General features: G+C 41.0%; 2 protein-coding genes across 5 annotated transcripts; both read right to left on the bottom strand.

The window, feature by feature from the left end:
- Positions 1-774: 774 nt before the first annotated feature.
- On the bottom strand, positions 775-7,964 carry yod1 (YOD1 deubiquitinase). Of its 3 annotated transcripts, none has more exons than XR_010324087.1 (4): positions 7,770-7,964; positions 6,440-6,665; positions 1,855-5,762; positions 775-1,391 (listed from the first exon to the last, which is right to left on the bottom strand). XR_010324087.1 is itself a non-coding variant. In XM_064298826.1 (3 exons), the coding sequence occupies exons 2-3, from the start codon at positions 6,642-6,644 to the stop codon at positions 5,050-5,052; spliced, it is 918 nt and encodes a 305-aa protein (XP_064154896.1). In that variant the 5' UTR covers positions 6,645-6,665; positions 7,770-7,964; the 3' UTR covers positions 775-5,049. The 3 variants fall into 3 exon arrangements, 1 of the variants encoding a protein (XP_064154896.1); XR_010324086.1 differs by having other exon boundaries at positions 775-4,528; positions 4,562-5,762; XM_064298826.1 differs by having other exon boundaries at positions 775-5,762.
- Positions 7,965-10,735: 2,771 nt separating this feature from the next.
- Positions 10,736-22,499, bottom strand: LOC135234336 (complement receptor type 1-like). Of its 2 annotated transcripts, none has more exons than XM_064298830.1 (14): positions 22,388-22,499; positions 18,126-18,314; positions 17,891-17,993; positions 17,723-17,796; positions 17,203-17,406; positions 16,704-16,769; positions 16,051-16,128; positions 15,202-15,390; positions 14,408-14,504; positions 13,938-14,011; positions 12,561-12,740; positions 12,213-12,392; positions 11,871-12,047; positions 10,736-11,133 (listed from the first exon to the last, which is right to left on the bottom strand). In XM_064298830.1, exons 1-14 carry the CDS (start codon positions 22,404-22,406, stop codon positions 11,087-11,089), a joined length of 1,677 nt encoding a protein of 558 aa, XP_064154900.1. In that variant the 5' UTR covers positions 22,407-22,499; the 3' UTR covers positions 10,736-11,086. The 2 variants fall into 2 exon arrangements, with proteins under 2 accessions (XP_064154900.1, XP_064154899.1); XM_064298829.1 differs by lacking the exon at positions 22,388-22,499 and adding an exon at positions 18,657-18,930.
- Positions 22,500-22,523: the final 24 nt, after the last annotated feature.

Raw genomic sequence — 22,523 nt, 5'->3', positions numbered from 1 at the left:
ATGGCTAAAACCACGCCATTAGGCTGTGTGACAAGCGTAAAGCAATATGCTGACAGGATAAATGGCCGATGCTTGGACTCATGTGAACCGCAGCAAGCAATCGATGCTGTACAGAGAAGGCGTCAGCTGCAGGAATCTTTCTGTGCTTCGGTCCTGCAGCACTGCCCTGCGGAGAGTGAACGGGAATGAGGCTGCTCAGCCTTACCCTGTCCCTCTGACAAAGCACACGATGGCTGAAGAGTCAATGCACCAGCAGAAACACACAAATAGATTCTTCAAAGCACCAAACACAAGGAACAACAAGAAACAAACTCGCACTATTCGCAGGCAGATCATTCAGACTGTCCAATCTATGGCAAACATTGTGCCTACATTGGAAAGGGAGAGGCTTCCCAGCAAGATGTGCCATTATACCCTTCTCTGAGTCAGTTTTATGTTGTGGAACAATGTCACTGAACGAATGGAGAACAATACGATCGTCTCATGGTAAACAGGCATTAACGACAATGGCCCAGCTGTACGTCCTGAATTCTAAAATGCACACACTGTTCCTTTTGTAGTTTTCTTTCAAGTGCACGGAATTGAAGATAACTAAAATAGTGACTTGGAAACAAAACTTTTATATTGTCTGTTTTATGTGTCCCTTTATAACCTCCAGAACCTTAAAACATACAGAAATAACGAACACAAAAGAACATTTACCCCTCCCTGCCACTGTGGTTTGAATGGATCAACAAGCTGTGCTTAAAATAGATGACAGCAAAACTGCTAGAGTATAATTTCACAATATTTTATTGAAGGCCCATTTTGCCCTGATTTCCACTGCACCTGTATTCATTTCCAGCAAATATAAAATAATACTCATTATACAGTAATGTGCCAAGGGCAGTACAAAACACCAGGTTATGACAACAGGGGCTTGCATTTCTGAACAAAAAAAAAAAAAACATGAATTGAACCCATAAACACATCCCATCCATTCTAAAATGTCTACTACTGCAATTCTAAAAAATAAAAGCAATTTACCAGCCATTTCCCTTTTTCAAACTACTTCAATCTTTTACGCAGAATAATGCTCACACGTCAGGAAAAAAAGTAACCTCTACAGCTCACTCTTGCATAAGCGGTACAGATTTGCACGTAATCGATTCGTTTCCAACCTTAAACAAACAGGCGTTTGTACTAAACCAGTATAGTCTCTCCCATTCAGTCTGGCATGTGTCCATCACACATCAATCCTAAGTCCACAGTGTGAGTTCCATGTGAGAATGTCCTGAGCATTACAAACTCTACATCAACAGTGTTCCATTAAAACTGTGATTCTTCACAAGAGACAGACAGGAATAATGCTATGAGGTGGGTCCAGTGTTTGGCCATACGATGAGGGCAATCTGAGGACAAAGTATGTAAAAAGTTGAACATAACGGCATAGTAATGTCACAATGCATTCTGCGCCAATATGCAACATATAAGCTTATTCCACATTACAGTACGACTATAACATACCTGTAAGAAACACACATGACCGGCAGAGAAACCAACAATGGCAACGACATTCTACACAAAGAATGCAGCTTCATTTTTTTTTTTTTTTTTTGCGACAGCATATTGGGAATCAAGTACAATCTGCTTAGTGCTTGACATGCAACATTCATTAGCTGTGTGCAACCATCTTTGAACGGGTCTCTGTGCTCGTATGTCCATGCATTTAGAATCACGACCATTTTGATTTCAGTGGAGCTATATAACAAGCTTATGACACAGTTAAATGGAATGCCTCCTGCTGCTCTTTTGAACTGAAAATATGAAATTGTCATAACTAAACTGCCCACCAAGTGAGATACGCAGGCTTACATATAATGCTGACGGACCTTAGTTCATAAGCATTGGAGCAGTCATGGCAGCCACTGTGATTACGACGCTGTACCTTTAAAAAGGAACAAACACAGTGGTTTATTCAAGATCACAGACTTATGAAAAAAAGTGGGAACACTGACAATAATCAACATTCCGACGAATGTATGACGTAAAGGCCATGTGATCATGCATCTCCTTGAAATGAACGGCTGTTCCGCCCTCGGTAAAAAAAGAAAATGTTAATCATCATTGATACGCCCATACAAAGCACAACAGAGTCCACAACAAGGTCTTTTTAACCTCTTGGCTTTATGCTGAAACAAAACACTGTAAAATACCCTATTGTAAGTAGTGAATTAATTCATGAAATTTTACACAAGGCCCAATATGACCTTGAATCCAATGTCACATCAGCTTGAATCCAATTATTTATTTTCTGTTTTAAAAGAAGAGAATAAAATGTCAGGTCACACAGTTCTAAAGGGATGTGTTCTGTGACCCCTCCCCCATCCTATACTTAACACAGAGGCTTGTGTTCAATTTCAGTTTGAAACTTCCTTGTAGGCATGCAAGGTGAAAATCCAGCTTTATAGAGAATGTTGCAATAGCGCAGCACACTGTCCATGTATAACAGCACACTGACTAAACAGTACACGTGTAAACTGTTCATTCCAGAACAATGGTTAAACATACTATACCAAGTTTATTTTTATTATTATTTTTGCTCCCATTTGACAAGCAGTGGGAAGATTTCCTCCATCCTTTTAATCTACGGTTACAGCATTGCTTCGGTAACAGCTTCACATATTTCCAGGCACAGTTCGGGGACTCCGGCAACACAGCCGGCCGTTTCGGTACACAGGGGTGAAATGAGGTACAGTTAGGACACCCGGCCGCTCAGTCAGTCAGGCCATCAGTCAGTCAGTCAGTCAGCGTGGGACACTATCATTTCCAGCTCGTACAGCCTGGCTATTAACTACAGCCAAAGATATGAAGAGGCATTAGTTATGTACCACATTATTTTGGCTTCCACATTTCACATATATTTCACCTGAGTGTTCCAACAAAGACCGCTCAATGCAAATTTGCCCTGTGCTGTGTGTCTTCTGCACAGTACTCCAGCATGTGTTGAAATGTTTTAGCATCCGGGTTAGATATGCTGCCTAACAGGTACTGTTCTGCACCGAGTCAACATATAAGGTATGTGTTAAAAACAGAACCTGGAGCCTTCCGGATAGGCAGTACAGAATATGATCTGGACGGAGTTACATCCAGATGTTTTGTTGCAGGAATATGTGGCTCCCAGAAATGCCATAACACAGAATATATTCCTTTGGGGATATATGTAAACTGTATCAATCTGTTGCATAATTAACACCTCTAAAGTTGTTAAAAAAATCCTCCTGCAACTCTGTCCCTATCTATACTAATATAACTGCAACTTGTTGGGGTTACTTTGTACTGAAAAGAAACAACACACTTCACAAATGTAGACTACTGCTGAGGATTTCATCTATTCACCTGTGTTTTCAAGGCTGAAATTAGTGTATCAAGAGTGAAAATGGAAAAAGCAAATGACCATACGTGTGCAATTTTTCAAGAGGGTATTTTTGGATACAGCACACATATTTGTACCCCCCTAAGCAGTACTAATAACACATTATTAGAAAAGAGTGGGAATTTTTCACCTTTTCCAATTCATGTCAATCACATGGCAAGGCTTTATGAAAACCATGAGCTGATCATGCTACTGAATGCTATTTTCAAGTTTTTTTCCTTTGAAATAAAACAGAATGTGTCTATATGTTGTGTATTAAGCCTCTCGTGAAACTATAATATAAGTTACGGATGTGGCAGATGAGGTAAAATGAAAGTACTAATAAAATAAAAACATTAATTTGTTGACACACTACGTTGCAATGATAACACTAGTATTGCACTTGGTATTGAGAACTTGGAGAAGGATGGCTTCCATAAGGTCAGTTATGGTACAACTGATCTTTCAGGCGAGCACAAACCTGAAATATGCCACATACGTATCAGGATATATCCTAGATCAGTGATCTTCATTCCTGGTCTTGGCAGGACACAGGGTCTGCTGGTTTTGTTTTTCGCCTATATATCAATAACCAGTTCAGAATCAAGAAACCAGGTGAGGTCAGATAACGGAGTAATCGACTGCTTTAAGTTATCAGTTAGGTGCCGAGTAACGGTAAAATCAGCAGACTCTGTGGCTCTCCAGGACCAGGAATGAAGATCACTGACCTAGATGCAAAACAAAGAGCACATGACAACAAATAATCGAGGACAAACAATAAATATGTCATAACGGATTGTGGATGAAACTGAAAGGCCAGGACAGGAGCCCTGTTTGAGAGCGGATAACAGCAGCTCTTAACACTGAAGGTTCGGTAACAGTGGGGCTGGGCAGCAGTGTCTGAAGACAACGTCCAACGGTGGATCCAAGATGGGTGAGGTAGAAAAACACACCTCTGAGTTCAGACAGAGAGGGACAGGGACGATGGTAGTGTCCATAAGTGTGTGCTTATGTATGTGTGTGTGTGTGCGCGTGTGTGTGTGAGAAAGAGAGTGAGATATGTGGGAATGGTCTGGCGTTAGATTGAGGGTAAGGTCAGTAGTGCATACTTAAACGTGGCACTGCACTGCACAACTTGGGATACAGTCAGCTCGCTGAAGTACAAGCCAAAGGTGCACAGCCAAAGGGACCTTACCACAATCTCATAGACCTTCCAGTGCTGGGACACTCTCTGTGGCTGATGGTCACACGCTCACTGCTGTGTCTGAATTCTGCTATGCCTGTGTGTTCTAGCGTATGTCTGTGCATGCTAGTGTGCGTATGTGTGTGCATGCACGTGTATGTGAGTGAATGTGTGTGTGTGCTAGTGCGTGTACGTGTGTGCGTGCACGTGTATGCGAGTGAATGTGTGTGTGTGCTAGTGCGTGTACGTGTGTGCGTGCACGTGTATGTGAGTGAATGTGTGTGTGTGCTAGTGCGTGTACGTGTGTGCGTGCACGTGTATGTGAGTGAATGTGTGTGTGTGCTAGTGCGTGTACGTGTGTGCGTGCACGTGTATGCGAGTGTATGTCTGCATATGAATATGTGCGTGTGTGTGTGTGTGCTTGCATGTACAGCAGGCGATGTTGTAAAGGGGGCAGAAACGGGGGGTACAGTCACACCTCTCCAAAGTTAGCGTGCCCCGTCTCCTTGGCGTGCTCGCGAGCCTCTGCCTGTCCCACCAGGCCGGTCTGGCACACCATGCAGCGCAGCGCGAAGCGGTTGACGTCCGTGAACTGCCGCTTCCTCCGCGCCTCGTCCGCCAGCTCCAGCGCCTGGGCCAGGATGACGTCGTCCGCCGCCGGGAAGATGGTCTGGGGCGGGGCGTCCGGGCCGGGCGTCTCCCTCTGCAGCGGGTCGTAGTGGATGCCGTCGTAGATGAGCAGCACGCGCCGGGGGTAGCCGGCGTCCTCGCCGAAGCGGTCCACGCGCACCGTCTGCGTGTCCACCACGCAGATCTCGCACTGGTAGAACTTGGACAGGATGGACACCTCGATGGCCCCGCCCCAGGTGTCGTCGCGGCGGATCCATACGCAGTACTCCTCGTTGCTCTTGCCCAGGACCGCCTCCGAGTACGAGGCGGGGTCGCTGGCCACGATCTGGGCGATGAGGCCCCTCATCTCGGGGACGCAGGCCGGGTCGTAGACCCCGCCCTCCACCGCGTAGTACACGCTGGTGAACAGGCAGGAGTTGTCGGCCGGGACCACGCGCCGGGTCAGTGCGGGCGGGGCCTCCGGTCGGGGCTCGGCGGGCGTGGGCGCCTTGCTCACCGGTGCTTTGGCCTGGGGCACGGGCTTGTTCTTCTCCTCCTCCACTATAAGCGTGTCTCCTGAAAAAAAAAGGCAAGGCTCCAGTCTTGTATACAACTTAATACAACCAGAATCGACGCAGAGAAGACGCAAATTGTAATGGACAACATTTAATATTAACTCATGTTATTGTCCTATGCACTTATACTTCATTTGAATTTCCCATTATTCCCAAATTCAGTGGATGTCTATTAATCCCCTGAATGTAAATTTAAGAAAGGTAACAATGGGTGATGCTGAACACAGATATATAATAACCTAATCATGTACCAGACTATATATTAGACCAGCTATAATCAACGAGCAGTAGGAAACACTGAATAAATATCTTACATACATACTTGTGTCACATAATCACAGCAGTACTCTTAAAACACTCTTATCTACAATTACACTTTGTTTGGATTGCATTGCTGTTCAGTGTTTCTATTATCAGATCGCATGTTCACCTCACCTTAATTTTATGCAGATGATTGTAATCTGTTTTGGATTACAAAATGCAAAATAATCTCTACAAAATAATGCAAATGTACACATCTAAACTAAAGCCATCACAAGGCCTCTTCAGATGCTTTAAAAGAACACTGCACTGCTTGAGCAACCCGCCACGGCGCAGAGAGAGAAAACGCTTGCTCCTGCGGACATTTCACGCGCAGGCTTCTCCTCGGACACCTCTGCTCAGAGCGGGCGACCTCACCTGACTTGATGGGGTAGTCCTTGAGGGATCCCCCACTGCTCAGGTCCAGGCTGGAGGGCGGGTAGCCCACCATGATCTTCTGCACGTCGCAGGGAATGCCCGTCAGCTCCTTCACCTTGCTCTTCAGCTCCTCCACACAGGACTGGTGCGTCAGGCCCTGCATCATGTGAGTCCCATTCTTGGCCTTGCAGCGCAGACGGAGCATCTTCCAGCAGGCTTTCCCTTCCTACAAGGCCCAATGCAACAAAATATGACTGCATAGCAAGCTAATCACCGAATCCATTTGGACGTGCTCACTGACATCCCTGCAATTAGGCTAACTCCATGACTGATCGTAAAGTGTTATTTACATTTTTTATTTTATTTATAGAAGGGCACATTCTTCCAAACAAAACATGAACAGACTCCTATTTGGTTGCAGTATATTGGCTTGAAAACCATTTCAACCAGTGAGCTGTATAACTTTCTGCATGCCGTTCTCTCATCTCTATTTTATGTAAGTTAACGAAGTTACATTACTGCCTTCCATGTAAGGTAAGGCTGTTCAACCCTGTTTCTGGAGATCTACTCTGCTGTAGGTTTTCATGTAAAGCCTAATTTGGCACACACGATTCTACTAATTAGCAGCTCAAGTAGATCTCTAGCTGTTGAATGAGGTGTGCTTTGTTAAGGTTGGAGAAAAAACCTACAGGATGGTAAATCTCCAGGAACATGGTTGGGCAGCTTTGATAGGTATTTGTGTTAAGTTTAATGCATGAAGCTAGGTAGTTAGTTTTTATTTAACTCGTATGGTTAGTAGTGTTCTATTAGGCGTATACAAAACACGAATAACTCCAGTGTCATTTCATTACTCCAGATACAATTAACTAACTAGCAAGGTGTTTGATTTCATATTTTAAAATGACAGTCGCAGCGTCGGTTAGCTACTGTATATGAACTATGGATATCTAGTAGTAGCAGGCAGAGGCTAGCTTGTTTGCTGACAGTTCACTGGCTGCAACACATAGCGAACTGCTCAACTGGACTGCATGTTGGAATAACGATAACAATATGAACTGACAATATTAACAATATTTACATTTGATTAGTAACAGGGTTCTTTACCGACTCACAAGCGGCAGCTCGAGCTAGCTAGTTAGCTAACTTACAGTAGCTAACGTGAACAGCAAATGAAGCCGACGTTAGCAATGTCATGAGCGACTAACACAGATAGCTACACATATCCCACCCCCAAACTACATATACAAAATAGTTTTTCCCTCATGGAAGTTCATTTTATGCATTTCAATACACCTGCTTTCATACTTTGCCTGCCCGCTGTAGTTTTTACCTGTATTTTTAGCAAGACCGACTCCCTTTACAACAATGAATACTTCGCCTAAGAACTGAACGTGTAAATCGTCACGGACTAACCGTCAATACACAAATGTATGACGTATACACAAAGTTTCAGTAGGATTTTCGGGTAGTGTGCGAGCAGCATGGATCGTATATAATAGGTATAGAGCAGGTTCTCAATCTCGGTCCTGGGGGCCCACTATGCTGGTTTTCGTTCCAACCACAATTGCAATCCCGGAATTGTAACAAGCTATTATTTTTCCTTAATTAGGTGCTTCTCATATCAGAGGGATTATTTGCCCACTTAAGCCACCTTGTGTTAGAAATAGCTCTGCATGCCATAAAGAATAAACGTGCCATATTCACATTGTGCTCTATTGTAGACGATTACGTAAAGAGGTTAAAAAACTTTTAAACTAATCAAAATAAAGAATGAGGCATATCAACAGGTTCCTAATTGGAGAAAGTGTGGACACCTGGCCACTAAATCTAAACATTTGATAGATAACGAAGAATTCAGAAACAAAGAAAATGATAACGAGTCAAACCTGTATTGTGCTAATTAGTTTAAGAGAAATATTATACACTTAAAGCACTTAAACACGTGTTCAGCAACCTAATTAGGAGCCTATTAATTCCCCTAGTTAATTTGATCTGTTAAAAATGTTACCTCTTTTTAAGTGATTGTTTGCAATCACTTAAAAAGCAGCACAATAACACAATGGGATTTTATTCTTCATGCCATGCAAGAGGGTAAATAATCCCTCTTAACATAAAAACACCTAATTAAGAAAAATGAACAGCTTGTTAAAAATCTGAGATTGCAATTGTGGTTGGAACGAAAACCAGCATACACAGTGGACCTCCAGGATCAAGGTTGAGAACCACTGCTAAATAGCACAGAGACAGCAATGTATGGTAGGGGGCAGTGCCTAAGTATTAAGCATTTGGACAGTGACACCATTTTTGCTGTTTTAGCTCTGTAGCCTACTCCAGTATTTTGGATTTGAAATGAATTATGAGGTTAGTGATTATGTACAATGATTGTGAGATTAGTGCAGACTGTCAGCTTTCGTCTAAGCCGTATTTACATCAGACCTGGGTCAAATATGTGTTTGTTTTGTATTCAAATACTTTTCTACCCTTTACTGATCTTGCCTGATGTATTGGAACCAATGAAATACTGGCCAGTCAAGAACATTCTGCTTTTTGCCGCTGAAGGACTCCTTGGTTGCTTTGGCAGTGTGTTTGAGTCCTGTGAGTTTTGAGGCATTTGGTTGGGCCTTAGCAGATGTTTCTGTCCACTTCAGAATTCATCCTACTGCTGCCGTCAGCAGTCACATCATCAGTGAAGATGGGTGAGCCAGTTTCAGTGGCAGCCATATATGCCCAAGCGATAACATTACCTCCACCATGTTTCACAGATGAAGTGGTATGCTTTGGATCATGAGCAGTTCCTTCCGTTCTGCACACTCTTCTCTTTCTATCACTTTAGTACAGGTTAATACTTATCTATCCATAAGAGTTTGTTCCAGAACAGCTGAAAAAGAGTTTTTCTTCATAATTAAATGTATTCTTCGGTCATCCACTCCAGTGTCTACTGGTCTTCCATCGTCTATCAGGTTGTTTGCTATTGCTGAGCTCACCAGTTCATTCTCCTTAACAGAATGCTAAGGAGAATAAATGTTTTAAGTTTTCCCTTCAACGTATCCAAAGAATTTGCCTCTTTAATTTCATTTGATAGTGTTCCACAGAAAGGGCACAGTAAGCAAAGCTGTTTCCAGAGCTGTCAAGTTTTCTTCATTTTCAGCACAGATAGGGGCCAGCTGACCAAAAAGTCTGTGATGGTATCTGAGGTACAATTAGTTCTGACAATCTTGAATGAATTCTAGATTGGCACAAACCCATGAAGTTTTTTTTATAAGCAGTACCTTAAAATTAGATCTGGCTTGAATTTGGAGCCAATGTACGGATGCTAGGACAGGTGTTATATGGTCAAATGTTTAAAGAATTATTAATGGAAATTCTAAAGTGCAGAAGTCCTTGATCCCTCAATGAATCTGAGGCTTTCCTTCTCAAAGAATGGTCCAATATCCCACTATGCAGTTCAGAACTTGTATGACAGCATTCCAAGGACTAAAGCTGTTCTCAAGGTGAAGGGTGGCCCTACTCCTGATCAGTTATTTTCTCTTTCTCTTTCTGTCATACACACTTCATAAAGTTTTTTCTTTTCACTTATTTGACAAAGTCAAATTTAAATATATTTAATCGGTATGAGATTATACCATAATTCCCTGGCAGTGCTCAGCCCGAAGTGTAAATATTTTTGTTATCCAAGGTACTTTCCCCCCCTTTTGCAGTAGATGGCAGCAAAATGCAGATGATAATAGTCGGTCAATCAAAATAAAAATGAAGACGTTTGAAACTGACTTTTTATTAAAAAGTTAAGTTAAAAAAAAAGTTTAAAAAAGAGCAAATGTAACTGACATATAGGCTAAGCTTAAGTTCAGCTTAAAGTTGAAATCATGGATAAGATAAAAAGGCACATTTTTTAAAAAGCAAGCCACTGTTAGCTAATTTATATTAAGCTAACAACCTTGCCAAGTAGGCTACACAGCATTAGCAGGCTACAAGCAATTAGTTGTCCTACATCAACTGAAGTTAGCTACCAGCCCTTGTCTGAAGTTGTGAGACTCTTTGTGTCCTCTTACTGTGAGTTGACAATATATTTACAGCAATATAAAGCAAGCAATTAGTATTGTTGAATTAATTTAAACAAAAACCAAAACACATAGTGTACATGGTACATTTCCCCCAGTAAACAGAGAAGAGGCTTGGCACAACTACAATTAGCAGATACTTTGTTACAATCTATCCTATGTACAAATCATCAAACCCACATCCAGCAAACTTGTCTGTCTTTACAGTATTTGTCACAAAGAAAAAACACTTTAAAGGTTAATATTTAAGGTTTTATTACAGTGCAAGGAAACAAGAAAAGACATCAATTCAAGATTGTAATAAAACAAAAATAGAAGGCTGATTTGGTTAGATTTATGTTCATTCAGTCGTTTTGATGATCTGTGTGTGTGTGTGTGTGTGAGTGTGTGTAAGCAGTAAGCAACAGCATTATTATTATATTACTTTAGTATATTTTTTGTATTGAATCTTGTGACATTTTGTCTCATATTCCTGACATTTACAGGATGGAGCACAGGTATTTTTCAGTGTCTACCACACACAGGTAGGAACATCAGGATGCCAATGTCCAGACGACAGGACACTGAACGCTTACTTCTTTTCCACCATTTATTTTCTTGAATGATAATAATTTTGTTGGTATAGAGAGCCAATTCCTGTGAAAGATGAGAAAATGACATTGGGTTTATTTTCAGAATGCACAATTTGATGAATATGGATGCAGACACATTTAATAATTAGCACTGGAACATCAATGGTAACGACAGTCCATGTGCCTGTTTTCCTCCTTTCCTCAAGAAAGAACGACATCTTTAGTCAGAAAGTACATTGTTATCACCATAATATTTATTTAAGGGAGAAGGGTTTCATTTGTTAAACTGCACCTATTATGTATGACTTGCTCATAAGTAAGAATTTTGGGGAGGAATTGCATTTGAAACCATTCAGCACTTTATTGTAAAATTCAGTAGATAAGATGGAGCTTTTATATCAGTTTTCAGTACAAAAAAAAAAGTTATTTTTTAATCTGTATTGTAGTTTGCACTCATCCTTTCATGTTCTTTGGAACAGTCTGATGAGAAGAGCAAGTATCCTAGTTCACTGCTAAAGTGCTGCTTTATCATTGGTGCAATGGCACCCTGTAGCGTTTTCACTATACTCCTCCCCGACGCACGCACGCACGCGCACACACACACACACACACACACACACACACACACACACAGATCAGGTTTTGTTAGATTAGGATAGACTATGCGGACCACCAATTCACATCTAGTTGAAATGAGCAAGTTGTCATTGAAATATAATTCTGCTACATATATACATACATATATTATTCAAAGCACAGTCATTATAACACCTTAATGTCAGTCAAGAAACAAATACCTACTGTAACACTCTGGAAGGACAGGAATCCACTGGCCTGTAGGTCCACACGTGATTTGCTTTTGTCCTCGCACTCTATAACCTGGTTTGCAGGTTATAAACATAGATTTTCTATACTTAAATTGTGTGACCTTTCCTCTTACGATTGCAGACGTAATATTTGGATGGGGACAAGTGACAGCTGTGTGAAGTATACCACAAACACATGGAGAATTACTTGTGAGACAGTCATATTACTCACGTGCTGGAGCATGACAATTCTAACAAACAATAGGGTAACATCACAATTTAAAAAATTAACTGCTATTTTAGTGCAATTTAAGTACCCACTCCCCCAGTTACATACCACCGCAGCCTGGGAGTTGGGGAGTCCATTGACCTGTCCTTCCACACATGACCTTGCTTTCTCCATTCAGACGATAGCCTTCATTGCATTGGAAAGACACGTAATCTCCATACTTATAGTGCTGGAGGTGTCTACTGGTCTTTCTGCCAAATTTCACGGAGGGGGAAGAGCACGTAACATCTGTATGAAATATAGCATTTTTGCTTTAGTTTACGGTACTTTTAGCAATATGATGATGAAAGCATTCCAGATTTATTTACAGGACTTAAAAATCTTGACACTGTAAATTCCAGTGCACCACAATACAATTTTGTTGATACTGGCACACTTGCTCATCAGGTTCCATACCAATACACTCTGGGGGAGGGGCGTTCCATGTCCCATTTTGGGTACAGTGTATCTCGCTGCGTCCAATCAGCTGCCCTTGGCGACATCGGTAGCGAATGACAGTGCTGTACACAAAGGGCCCCTCCAGTTCACCTGTCCTCTCTGCATTAACCACTTCAGGAGGGTGAGCACACTTCACAGCTGGGGAGACATGCATGTACACGCACACACGCACACACATGCACAACTGATCATCAAAAGAACTGAGTATCTACGTTACTTCAGTTTCTGAAAAACCCCTGTCAGTATATTATAACCCAAGTTATGACAGAGCTTCAGAATTAGCTTTATCTCCATACCATTTTGGCATGTTAGCCCAGCATGCAATTGTGTGTCACCACGGTGCTAACAGACATAGCAAACCTGCTTTAATATTTGGAGTTTGGCAAATATAATATAAAAAAATATAAATATTAAATATAAAATTAAATATAAAAAGTTTGGAACAGAAAATGACCAGAACAAAAAAATACATTTGTACCCTAAACGCTGATGAAGGAGAGGGAGGTTTAAAATGTAGATAGCAGTTAGCAGAGGATTTTTTTGCATGCGGGAATGGTACTGAGACTGCATTTTTTATGCAGAAATGAGAGCCAAAATGCATGAAAAAATACACTGCATTCTATAACCACAGATATTCTGAGGTTTATTAAAGATTACAAAGGGCGATGACCCAGACTTAAACCACAACAAAATAATTACTCCTGCTTCTTTGAGCCAGTCGTCTTTTAGTGTCTGGTATTTCTATTGTTTATTGATCAAAATATTTACACAAAGCGCTTAATTTGAATGAAAAAAGTCAGGCTTTATCTAGCTTGCTCAATGAGTACATTAAAACACAAATCACTCCAAGGGTTTTTTTTTAACAAAATGTGTCACAAAAATTAGTTTTGATCAGAATGCCAAAGCATTATTTGTAGCTCCGGCTAATCCTGCCATTTTATCCCTCATCTGTTACAATTTTATGATGACGCCATTTCAAGCGTCATCATAAAATTATGAATGACATACATTTTCTGGTACATAATTCTGGGACATACTATTTTTTTTTTGCCATAAAGTCAGCATATTATGGAAAAAATAGTTATTTTTATCAGAACACAGATGAATTAGTGTAAAACACAGATTGTGGGATGTCCTGTGTTCCAAAGATGCAGCATTCCATGGGAAGGCACAACAACTCAACTCCACACACACGCTCCACTGGCAGTACATGTATATGGAATATACAAATTAAACAGTACATAATGTAGAACCACAAGGAGACAGAGAGAGGTATAACCCAACGTACAAAGCCTGTGCCCCCACTGGTAAAGCTGTTAAAAACTGAGAGATTACCCTCACAAACAGGAGTTCTTCCATCCCAGCCTTGGTCCAGGCACTGCCTGTAATTGCGCCCTATCATCATGAACCTACCAAACAGAACAGTTACACTGACTTACATAACAATCTTACAGTTCAGTACAGCGGTGAGGGAACTGGACTTCAGAGTGTGCAGGTTCTGTTCCCAGGAGGGGCATTGCCTGTTGTGTGCTCGCATAAGGAACTTAACCGAAAGCCGCTTCAGTGAATATCTAGCTACAAAAACTCACTGTATGTAAAAAAAAAAAAAAGTAAGCTGTGCAAGTTGCTCTGGATAAGAGCATCTGCTAATGTCCAACTAATATAAATAAGTAGATCTGCACACTTCTACTATTGATATAAACAAAACTTCCAAAGTTCTCCAAATGCTTGCCTGCTCCTGATGACTGATTCACACTGCAGTCTAACCTGATTTTATTTTGTGTGTGCTGCATGAGGTTTCTTACCCATCCCTGCAAACAGCAGTAGCCGTGTCTCCAAACGAAACACCAGAGTATTCATAACGGCCATTCAGGATTTCCCCTGCAGATCCACACGATTTCCCTGGGTGGAAAAAACACACTAAATGATTCAAATCATGACAGAATAATTTGAAGAGCTGTTTCCAGCTCTTCTTTGTTGTAAGTTAGTGTCTAAGACAGGGCTGCCCAACCCTGCTCCTGGAGAAATACAGTCCTGTAGGAGTTCACTCCAACTCTTAACACACCTCATTCAACAGCTAGAGATTCAACTGAACTGCTAATTAGTAGAATCAGATGTGCCAAAATAAAGTTTAAATGAACCTACAGGATGGTATACCTCCAGGGACAGGGCTGGGCAGCCCTGGTCTACATATGGTAGCGTGATGTAATATAGCAAATCTCTGGCTCCCCCCACTGTACATTTAGCACATTTACTGCTTAAGAAGCAACTTGTAGAATGTGGCTGATAACCAGCTGAAGTGTGCAGTCACTGCCCCAAGGACTGCTTATGCAGCTGGTACAGAGAGACGGCAGGCACTCACTCCAGTAGAGGGGTGAATTTTCCGCTGACTGAAACCATCTCTGCACCAGCATCACTACAGCCAATCACGTGCTGCTATGTGGAGCTGATTTTAGCCATTTTATTCCATGATTTCATTCTTTCTGTCTGGACCTTGTATGACAGGCATGTTCTTTAAATAGAACTTCCTTGCAATTACAATGTAGGCATTCAGCGGTCAGTCTCATCCGGAGCGAGTGCATTTGTACATGTTACTCACGTTCACAATTCAGATTAATGGGTGTCCACTGTTTGCCTTCACAGCGACTAATGAGGATGTTCCCCTTCACCCTGGTGTATCCTGGGCCGCATGTGTAGCGCACTCGAGAACCTGCCGGAAAATCTATCTGTAACAGGTAGCGGTCAGCTAAGACCATAGTGGGGTAGGAAGGTGGTGCCCGGCATCCGTCTGAAAATCGAGAGAACAAGATACTGAGAAAGCCTTTCAGCTGCTATGTGGTATATAAGCTTTCCTCTTCACAAAACGATGGATTAGAAGCGACACCACCATAAGCTACAATAATGAAAAATAACTGGCATTCTTGCTAATGCTAAATACCAAACTTTAACAGATTGTACATAGAGCCATTGGTAACTACTTGGGCAATTAATATTTTTGTTGCTTTAGCTCTTTACTCCAGCACATTGGATTTAAAATAAGATAATTAATATGAGGTAAAAGTGCAGATGCTCAGCTTTAATTTGTGGACACACATGCACATTGCTTAAATCATGCAAGAAGGAAGGAACTAAAAGTAAGTGGACGATTGCCTGCTCAGTAGGTTCTTAGTCAGCTGTGTATTCTTATTAATGCAGCACAAGAAAGCAGCATAATTCTGAAGTGTATAGAAAGTGTTGGTGCTCCAGAAGGGAAGAATACATTCATTTGTAGTCTTGGTCCAGAATTAGTCTACTTAATATTTTTCATAACAATAGGCTAAAAAATACCTGCTGGACACATTAAGAAATCTTCCACGCATGCACATAATCACACATTCATCTGCATCCCCTCCAGTTCAGAATATTATACTACAGGGTATTAATGCTTTATGTGAGAACATTTCATCACCTGATAGAGCATCTCCCGGTGACAGATCCTCATCAGTGGGATTCACTCTGGGGGAGGCGGTTGGTTTGGCAACGTTAACTGAAAATTGAGAAAAATAATATTTCATTTCACTGACAATATCATTCAAGTACCATGTGACTTTGAGATCATGTAATAATATACTTTACATGTAACAGTTTGTAACATAAATATTCATGACTATGTTAGCTAAACATACACAGCGCTGTGTACTGATGCGTCTTGAGACACTTTCAGCGCTCCTGATACCTAATTTTAATAGCATGTAACTGGAGAACAAAATTGAATTCCATTCAAGGACAATGTCAACAGTAAGCTGTCAAGAAAGTACGTAGGGGAGAGTATGGAAATAACTAATGGTTTTTGTATTTGGCTCAATTCAGAAAATATTACTAGAGATAGATGAATATTTTTTTAATACAAACAACATACATCCCTTGGCTACGATTACACATCACAATTAAATTTCTGCGACATACCATTCACTAGCAATCTGACCAAAAGTACCAAGAGTGAAATGTTATATTTAATTCCAAGACTGGGGTAAAAACTGAACACAAATCCACCTGTATCCCCTCGTGTTCAGAATAGTATACTGCAGGTTATTAATGCTATACGTGAGAACATTTCAGCACCTGATGGTGACAGATCCTCATCAGCGGGCTTCATACTGGGGAAGGTGGGTGGTTTGGCAAGGTCAACTGTAAATTCAGCAAAATAACATTTTATTTCACTTACGATATCTTTCACTGTACAAAGAGGCGGCCAACTCAATGAGCTTAATGATCACCATTCTATGTAAGGGCAATATAACCACCGCCAAGGGCACCATCTGTCTGGAGGGGCACCAAATGAAGGGGGGTAAAATAAATAAATAAATAAATAAATAAATAAATAAATAAATAATGTGTTGCCTTCATAATAGTAGGCACCATCTTGCCTAAGGCGGAACAAAGGTTACAGCCGGGCCTGTTACTCATAAAACACTGATCATGACTGAGGTCAACTGAGCTTGGAGAGAATACATTGTAAAGTCACACAGATGCACACAAATACAGAAAAAGGAGGTGGGAGGAAGAGAGAATGAGAGCCGAGGGTAGGAGAGATGTAAAACAGAGTGTAGCATCTACTTACCATTCACACTGGAGGACAAACATTCTGGGGTTTTGGGGTGCCATTGGCCATCCGGGCCACAGGTGATTTCCTGGGACCCCCTCAAAGTGAATCCAGCAGTGCAGCTGAAGGTCACATTGTTTCCTCTGTTGTACACTGAAGCTTCTCCTTTGATCTTCACACCATGGGCCACAGATGGATTGGGGCAGGTGATTTCAGCACCTTCTGCAGTTTGTGTCAGGGCAGTAAAGTTGCGTGTTAAGCTATGTTTGTGATATTCACTCAAGTATTCAAGCAGTCTTAGCTGCACAAATAATTTAAACTGTAGTGCTGTCCAATAGGTGGTCTTTTTGAAGAAGTTACCAGCATCAGTCCAGAAAAGGCCAGAAGTCATTGTAATGAATAAAGGAATCTAGAGTATTTTCCACAAACACATCTTCCAGATTTCAGCAGACTTCAGTCCAGTGAAACCTGGGTAAACCAGCACATACCACAGAGAAAGACTTACAGTTACGGCATCATTTATCTAAGTTCTGCGCACCTTCACAAGAAGGAATCCCCCCATTCCAGCCAGAATCCTGACACAGTCTGTACCGGTTTCCTTTTAGACGATATCTGTTTAAAACGCATTATGAAAACCCTATTAGAATAGAAAAAGCTGTTTTTGGAACAATCTTAGTTTCATAAATGATCGATTCAATTAACTCACCCTTTATTGCACACAGCAACGACCTGATCTCCAAACAAAGCCTCTTGGCCCATGTAATCAAAATGCCCATTTGATATTTCACCTGCAGACCCGCATGGCTTTCCTGAAAAAGGGAAGATAAAATACCAACGAACCAAGAAGCTTTGACAAACTAGGCACACTTTTACTGGCAGCTACGAATACAGCGGAATAGTATATAGCCTACACGTAATAAAATCGGCAGATTGTTACTTACGTTCGCATTTCATATTCAGTTGCGTCCACTGTCCCTCCACACAGCGAACAAAAGGGAGGCCACGGGTACGCCTGTAACCCAACGAACAAGTGTAGTACAAACGACCGCCAGAGCCGTATTTTGACATTGTATTTGGATTCCGAGGCAGCGCGTTGGGATAATCCTTCGGCGCACCGCAGTCTTCTGAAGCTGAAATAAGACAACCCTTCGCAAAGCATGTCTTGGGACACTTTAGCATGCATGATAGCACATTTTTAATATAGCATGCAATGTAAACCTGAGAATAAAAATAAATTCCATTCAAGGACAATGTCAACAGTAAGCTGTCAAGAAAGTAAGTAGACCAGTTCCCTTAAAACAGCATGCCACGTTCGGCTGCTATAACGAGTTTATATGGTCAAAACAAAGAAAAAAAGGGCTACAATTAAAAAAAGAAATAATAATAATAATAACAATAATAATAATAAAAACAAGAAATAGCCTACTGATATAAATATTGATCTAGATGCTAAATCAATATAAATACCTTACCGGAAAGTTGTATGAAAAATACTACGAAAAGCAATAGTTCTCGCATAAAAAAATTCAGCATAGTCGCGTCTTTAATTCACTCCTTCGGTTTCGAGAGGTAAACAGAATTCAAAGATAAGCAAGCCAGACGACCACCATTTACTGTATGTAGATGTTTAAATCTCATCAAGCAACGGCGCGACCTGGCAACCTCTTTACTTAGCCAATGCAGTATCTAGTAGTAGTAATGTCTCTTGAGTGATGCGTAAGGTCTGGCATTAGTCTTTCATGAGCAAGCCATGACGTTACTCATTTAAATCTGTTCCTCCACCCCCTTGCTTTAGAAATACGTGTAAAACTCTGAAAACCACGCCCACTGGAGGGGAAAACATTCGGCGCCACAATATGCAACGAAGGGCTGAAACGCTAACAAAATGCCTGTAGCTAGCTAAAAACATTAGATTTAAGCATGTCGAAGGATTATTTTAGCACCCTATGTCTACCTGCGTTAGTCTAGCTCGCTACTTCAGTGTAGCGACAGCGTTATAACGGTCTCTGAAAAACGGTATTTGTCTTTGGCTCGGGGGGCTTCTGGTGAAACTGATGCAGAAATTAACCGTAGTTTAAACATGGCAGCTAGAACTTAGCTTACGTTAGCTACTTATTACCTGCAACTTTATTAACGCTTGCTAAATAGCTGTCATTTTAGCTTCCCATTCTTAGCCATCTACAAGCTTGTTGAATCAACGTCGCTAGCCAACTCCAACTTATTTAGAATGACAGTAACGTACTGTAGCCTGTAGCTAGCTTGCTAGCTGACACGCCACTGGACTCCAATGTTAGGACAGGTTTTTCGGTTCGGCAGCTTATAAAAACTTATTTCTGGGTTCTTTACCCAGTTGGTAGTGCATCCCACCACACGAGCTTTTAGGCATTTTTTTGTTGTTCCCCTCCGGTGTGGGCGGGACTTAATTGCGCTCTGTCTCTATGTCGTAGATGTTATGATTTGCGTCTGGACATAGAAACGAAAAAAACAAGGACATAAATTTGCGTAATGCGCAAATTTGACAAAGGCCCCCGTGATCTTCATATTTCCGAATATTAATATAACCACTACAGCCTGACTGCACATTTTCGACCTAAAAATATCAATTTTTAATCCTGTGACAAATTTGTCATACAGACAATGCCTAATAAGATATTACATCAGATTGAAGGCAAAAGTTAATGTTTCTTGACTTCTCTAATTCGTTCATTTCAAGTCTGCATGAAGGTCAAGCCTATGAAAATAGCATGAATGGGAAAATTTTGTGGGGAAAACATGACCTCTTGTTCTATAAGAAACGACTGCATTATCTCAATAATTAATGACTTACCGAGAAATAACTTTTATTGTGCGCCATGTTGTTAAAATTAGGATTCATTTTGTTTGTAAATCGTCACATTGATTAGATACCAGCACTGTCTGGATCTAATCCACAAGAGCACAGCTGATGTTGTAGTATATTGGTAGTGACCTCAGCATGATGCCGTGATGGTAACCTGCCAGAGCCTGCAACCTAAGCCACACGCCCCTGTGACAAAACATCTAAAAACAGTCAGACTGGAAAAACAGAGGTCTTGTAGAAACATTTCCCAGAGAAAAACACACATGGCATTATAAAGTCGGTGGTTCTGAAACTGCCACCCACAGGCTGAGTGGCTCCCAGTCACACTGCAGCATGGAGGAGTGGCCCATAATGCAAAGTGAAAAGGAAAATGGGGGGAAAAGTAGTTGTGCCATCTGCGTCTGGACATAAAAACGAAAAAAACAAGGACGTAAATTTGCGTAATGCGCAAATTTGACAAAGGCCCCCGTGATCTTCATATTTCCGAATATTAATATAACCCCTACAGCCTGACTGCACATTTTCGACCTAAAAATATGAATTTTTAATCCTGTGACAAATGTCATACAGACAATGCCTAATAAGATATTACATCAGATTGAAGGCAAAAGTTAATATTTCTTGACTTCTCTAATTCGTTCATTTCAAGTCTGCATGAAGGTCAAGCCTATGAAAATAGCATGAATGGGATAATTTTGTGGGGAAAACATGACCTCTTGTTCTATAAGAAACGAGCACACTGTAGCATGGAGTAGTGGCCCATAATGCAAGGTGAAAAGGAAAATGGGGGAAAAGTAGTTGGTGCTCTCTTTTTTTATTTATTTGATGGCACCTTTCAGGGTTCACAATTACTACAAATGAATGCCAATACAATTAGTTATAAGAATTACAGGAAGAGACATTGAAAACTAGGGATGCAAGCTAATATTGAGGTGATATCAGTACCTGCCGATAATTTGATGCACCGCTGATGCTATCCAAAATGTCATGCCAAAAAAGTAGCCTCATCATAGTTATCCGAACCTCTTATTATTCTTAATTGATAGTTTTTACCAGCCAAATCCACAACCAAATATATGCAGATACTTGGTTGCTCTCTACTTAATAAAACAAGTTAAAATATTTTGTTACACAAATAAAACTTAATTTAAAAAAATTTCCTTCAAAATTTGACATTCTTTGCTTATGTACTTCTTCCATGAATGAGGAAAGTTGGTTAGTTAGCATTTGTGAAATAATGTAAATAAGGGAGGCACTGGCATGAGCCAGTATGGCTGGCCAAATATCAGTAACTGATATCAGCATACCTATTGAGAACCACTATGGTGGTTTGGCCAAAGGATTGTACAGTTTGTACTCCGTTTATCGAACTCTAGCTGTGTGTATTATGCATTACAAACTATATTAACTCACAAATGTATGAGCTAATAGTGATGGTATCGCTAGGTCCGTTTAGCCTCATGTCATGTTCCATATTTGAGTCTCATTAATTTTCCAGTGAAATGTGACATAACTCCACCGTAGTTTGGGGCCGTACTTTTCTAATAATCCAACAGATAGTTTGTCTCCTAATAAACTGGAGGCACAGTTAAAATCTGATGTTCTGAAAAACAGATGGATAACCTACCGATGCAAACTGCGTGCAAATGCATCTGATTGCACTTTTTCCCCACATCACTGTCAATCATAGGTAATCTCACCCATAATTCTGTACAACCGTGCCACAAAACAGAGTAATGTTTAGCTGTAGCCATTGTGAACTGTACAGTGCTGACAAGAAGTAGTAATGTCATTTCACACAAAATGTGGAAAATCCGTACTGAAAGTAATCTATGCTCAGCCACCAAAGCTATTTGTGCTAAGAGGGGTGATCGGTATCAATGGAGAACAGGAAGTATGAGTCAAGGGGAAGGGTGGGTGTGAGTCTCTGTGGCAGGTGCTTGAAACGATAAACCGACCCAGCCAACCAAAATAAGCTGCGGATATCTGTCAACACCAATCAGATTACAGCAAGTTTATGCCACAAAAGCTAACTGAGCTTTCCAGACACTCAGAGATTGAGTTTCTGGAAACTGTCACTAGGTGGGTAGTAGTAATCAAATAAAATACAAATAATATAATCTGGAAAAAATAATTAAAGGCAGCAAGGATTTACAAAATATGAAAACGGATCAGTGTTGGAAAACATGGGAGCCAGTTTACCCCCCTGAGGCATCTCACCTTGTAGTGGGCCAATTGCAGAACCTTGTCTACCACCTAATCCAGTTAAATTCACTTCTTGATCAGAACCTCAAAATCTCCCCATCAAAATTTCCCCAGCCAGCAATATCCCTCCCAGACAACATCATGACCCCCCATCCTCACCTGGTTCAGTCGGCTTCATCAAACAGTGGTATCAAACCTGCAACCCTGTGCTTACGAGTTCAATTCAGCAATGTCCTCAAGTGAAACAGAGACGAGACATTGTGTCTGTGAGTGACCCAAATAAAGTTTTATACGA

Source organism: Anguilla rostrata, chromosome 11 (assembly GCF_018555375.3).
Source record: "Anguilla rostrata isolate EN2019 chromosome 11, ASM1855537v3, whole genome shotgun sequence".
In the NCBI taxonomy this organism is placed as follows: Eukaryota; Metazoa; Chordata; class Actinopteri; order Anguilliformes; family Anguillidae; genus Anguilla; species Anguilla rostrata.
This window is presented reverse-complemented; position numbering and strand designations above follow the sequence as displayed.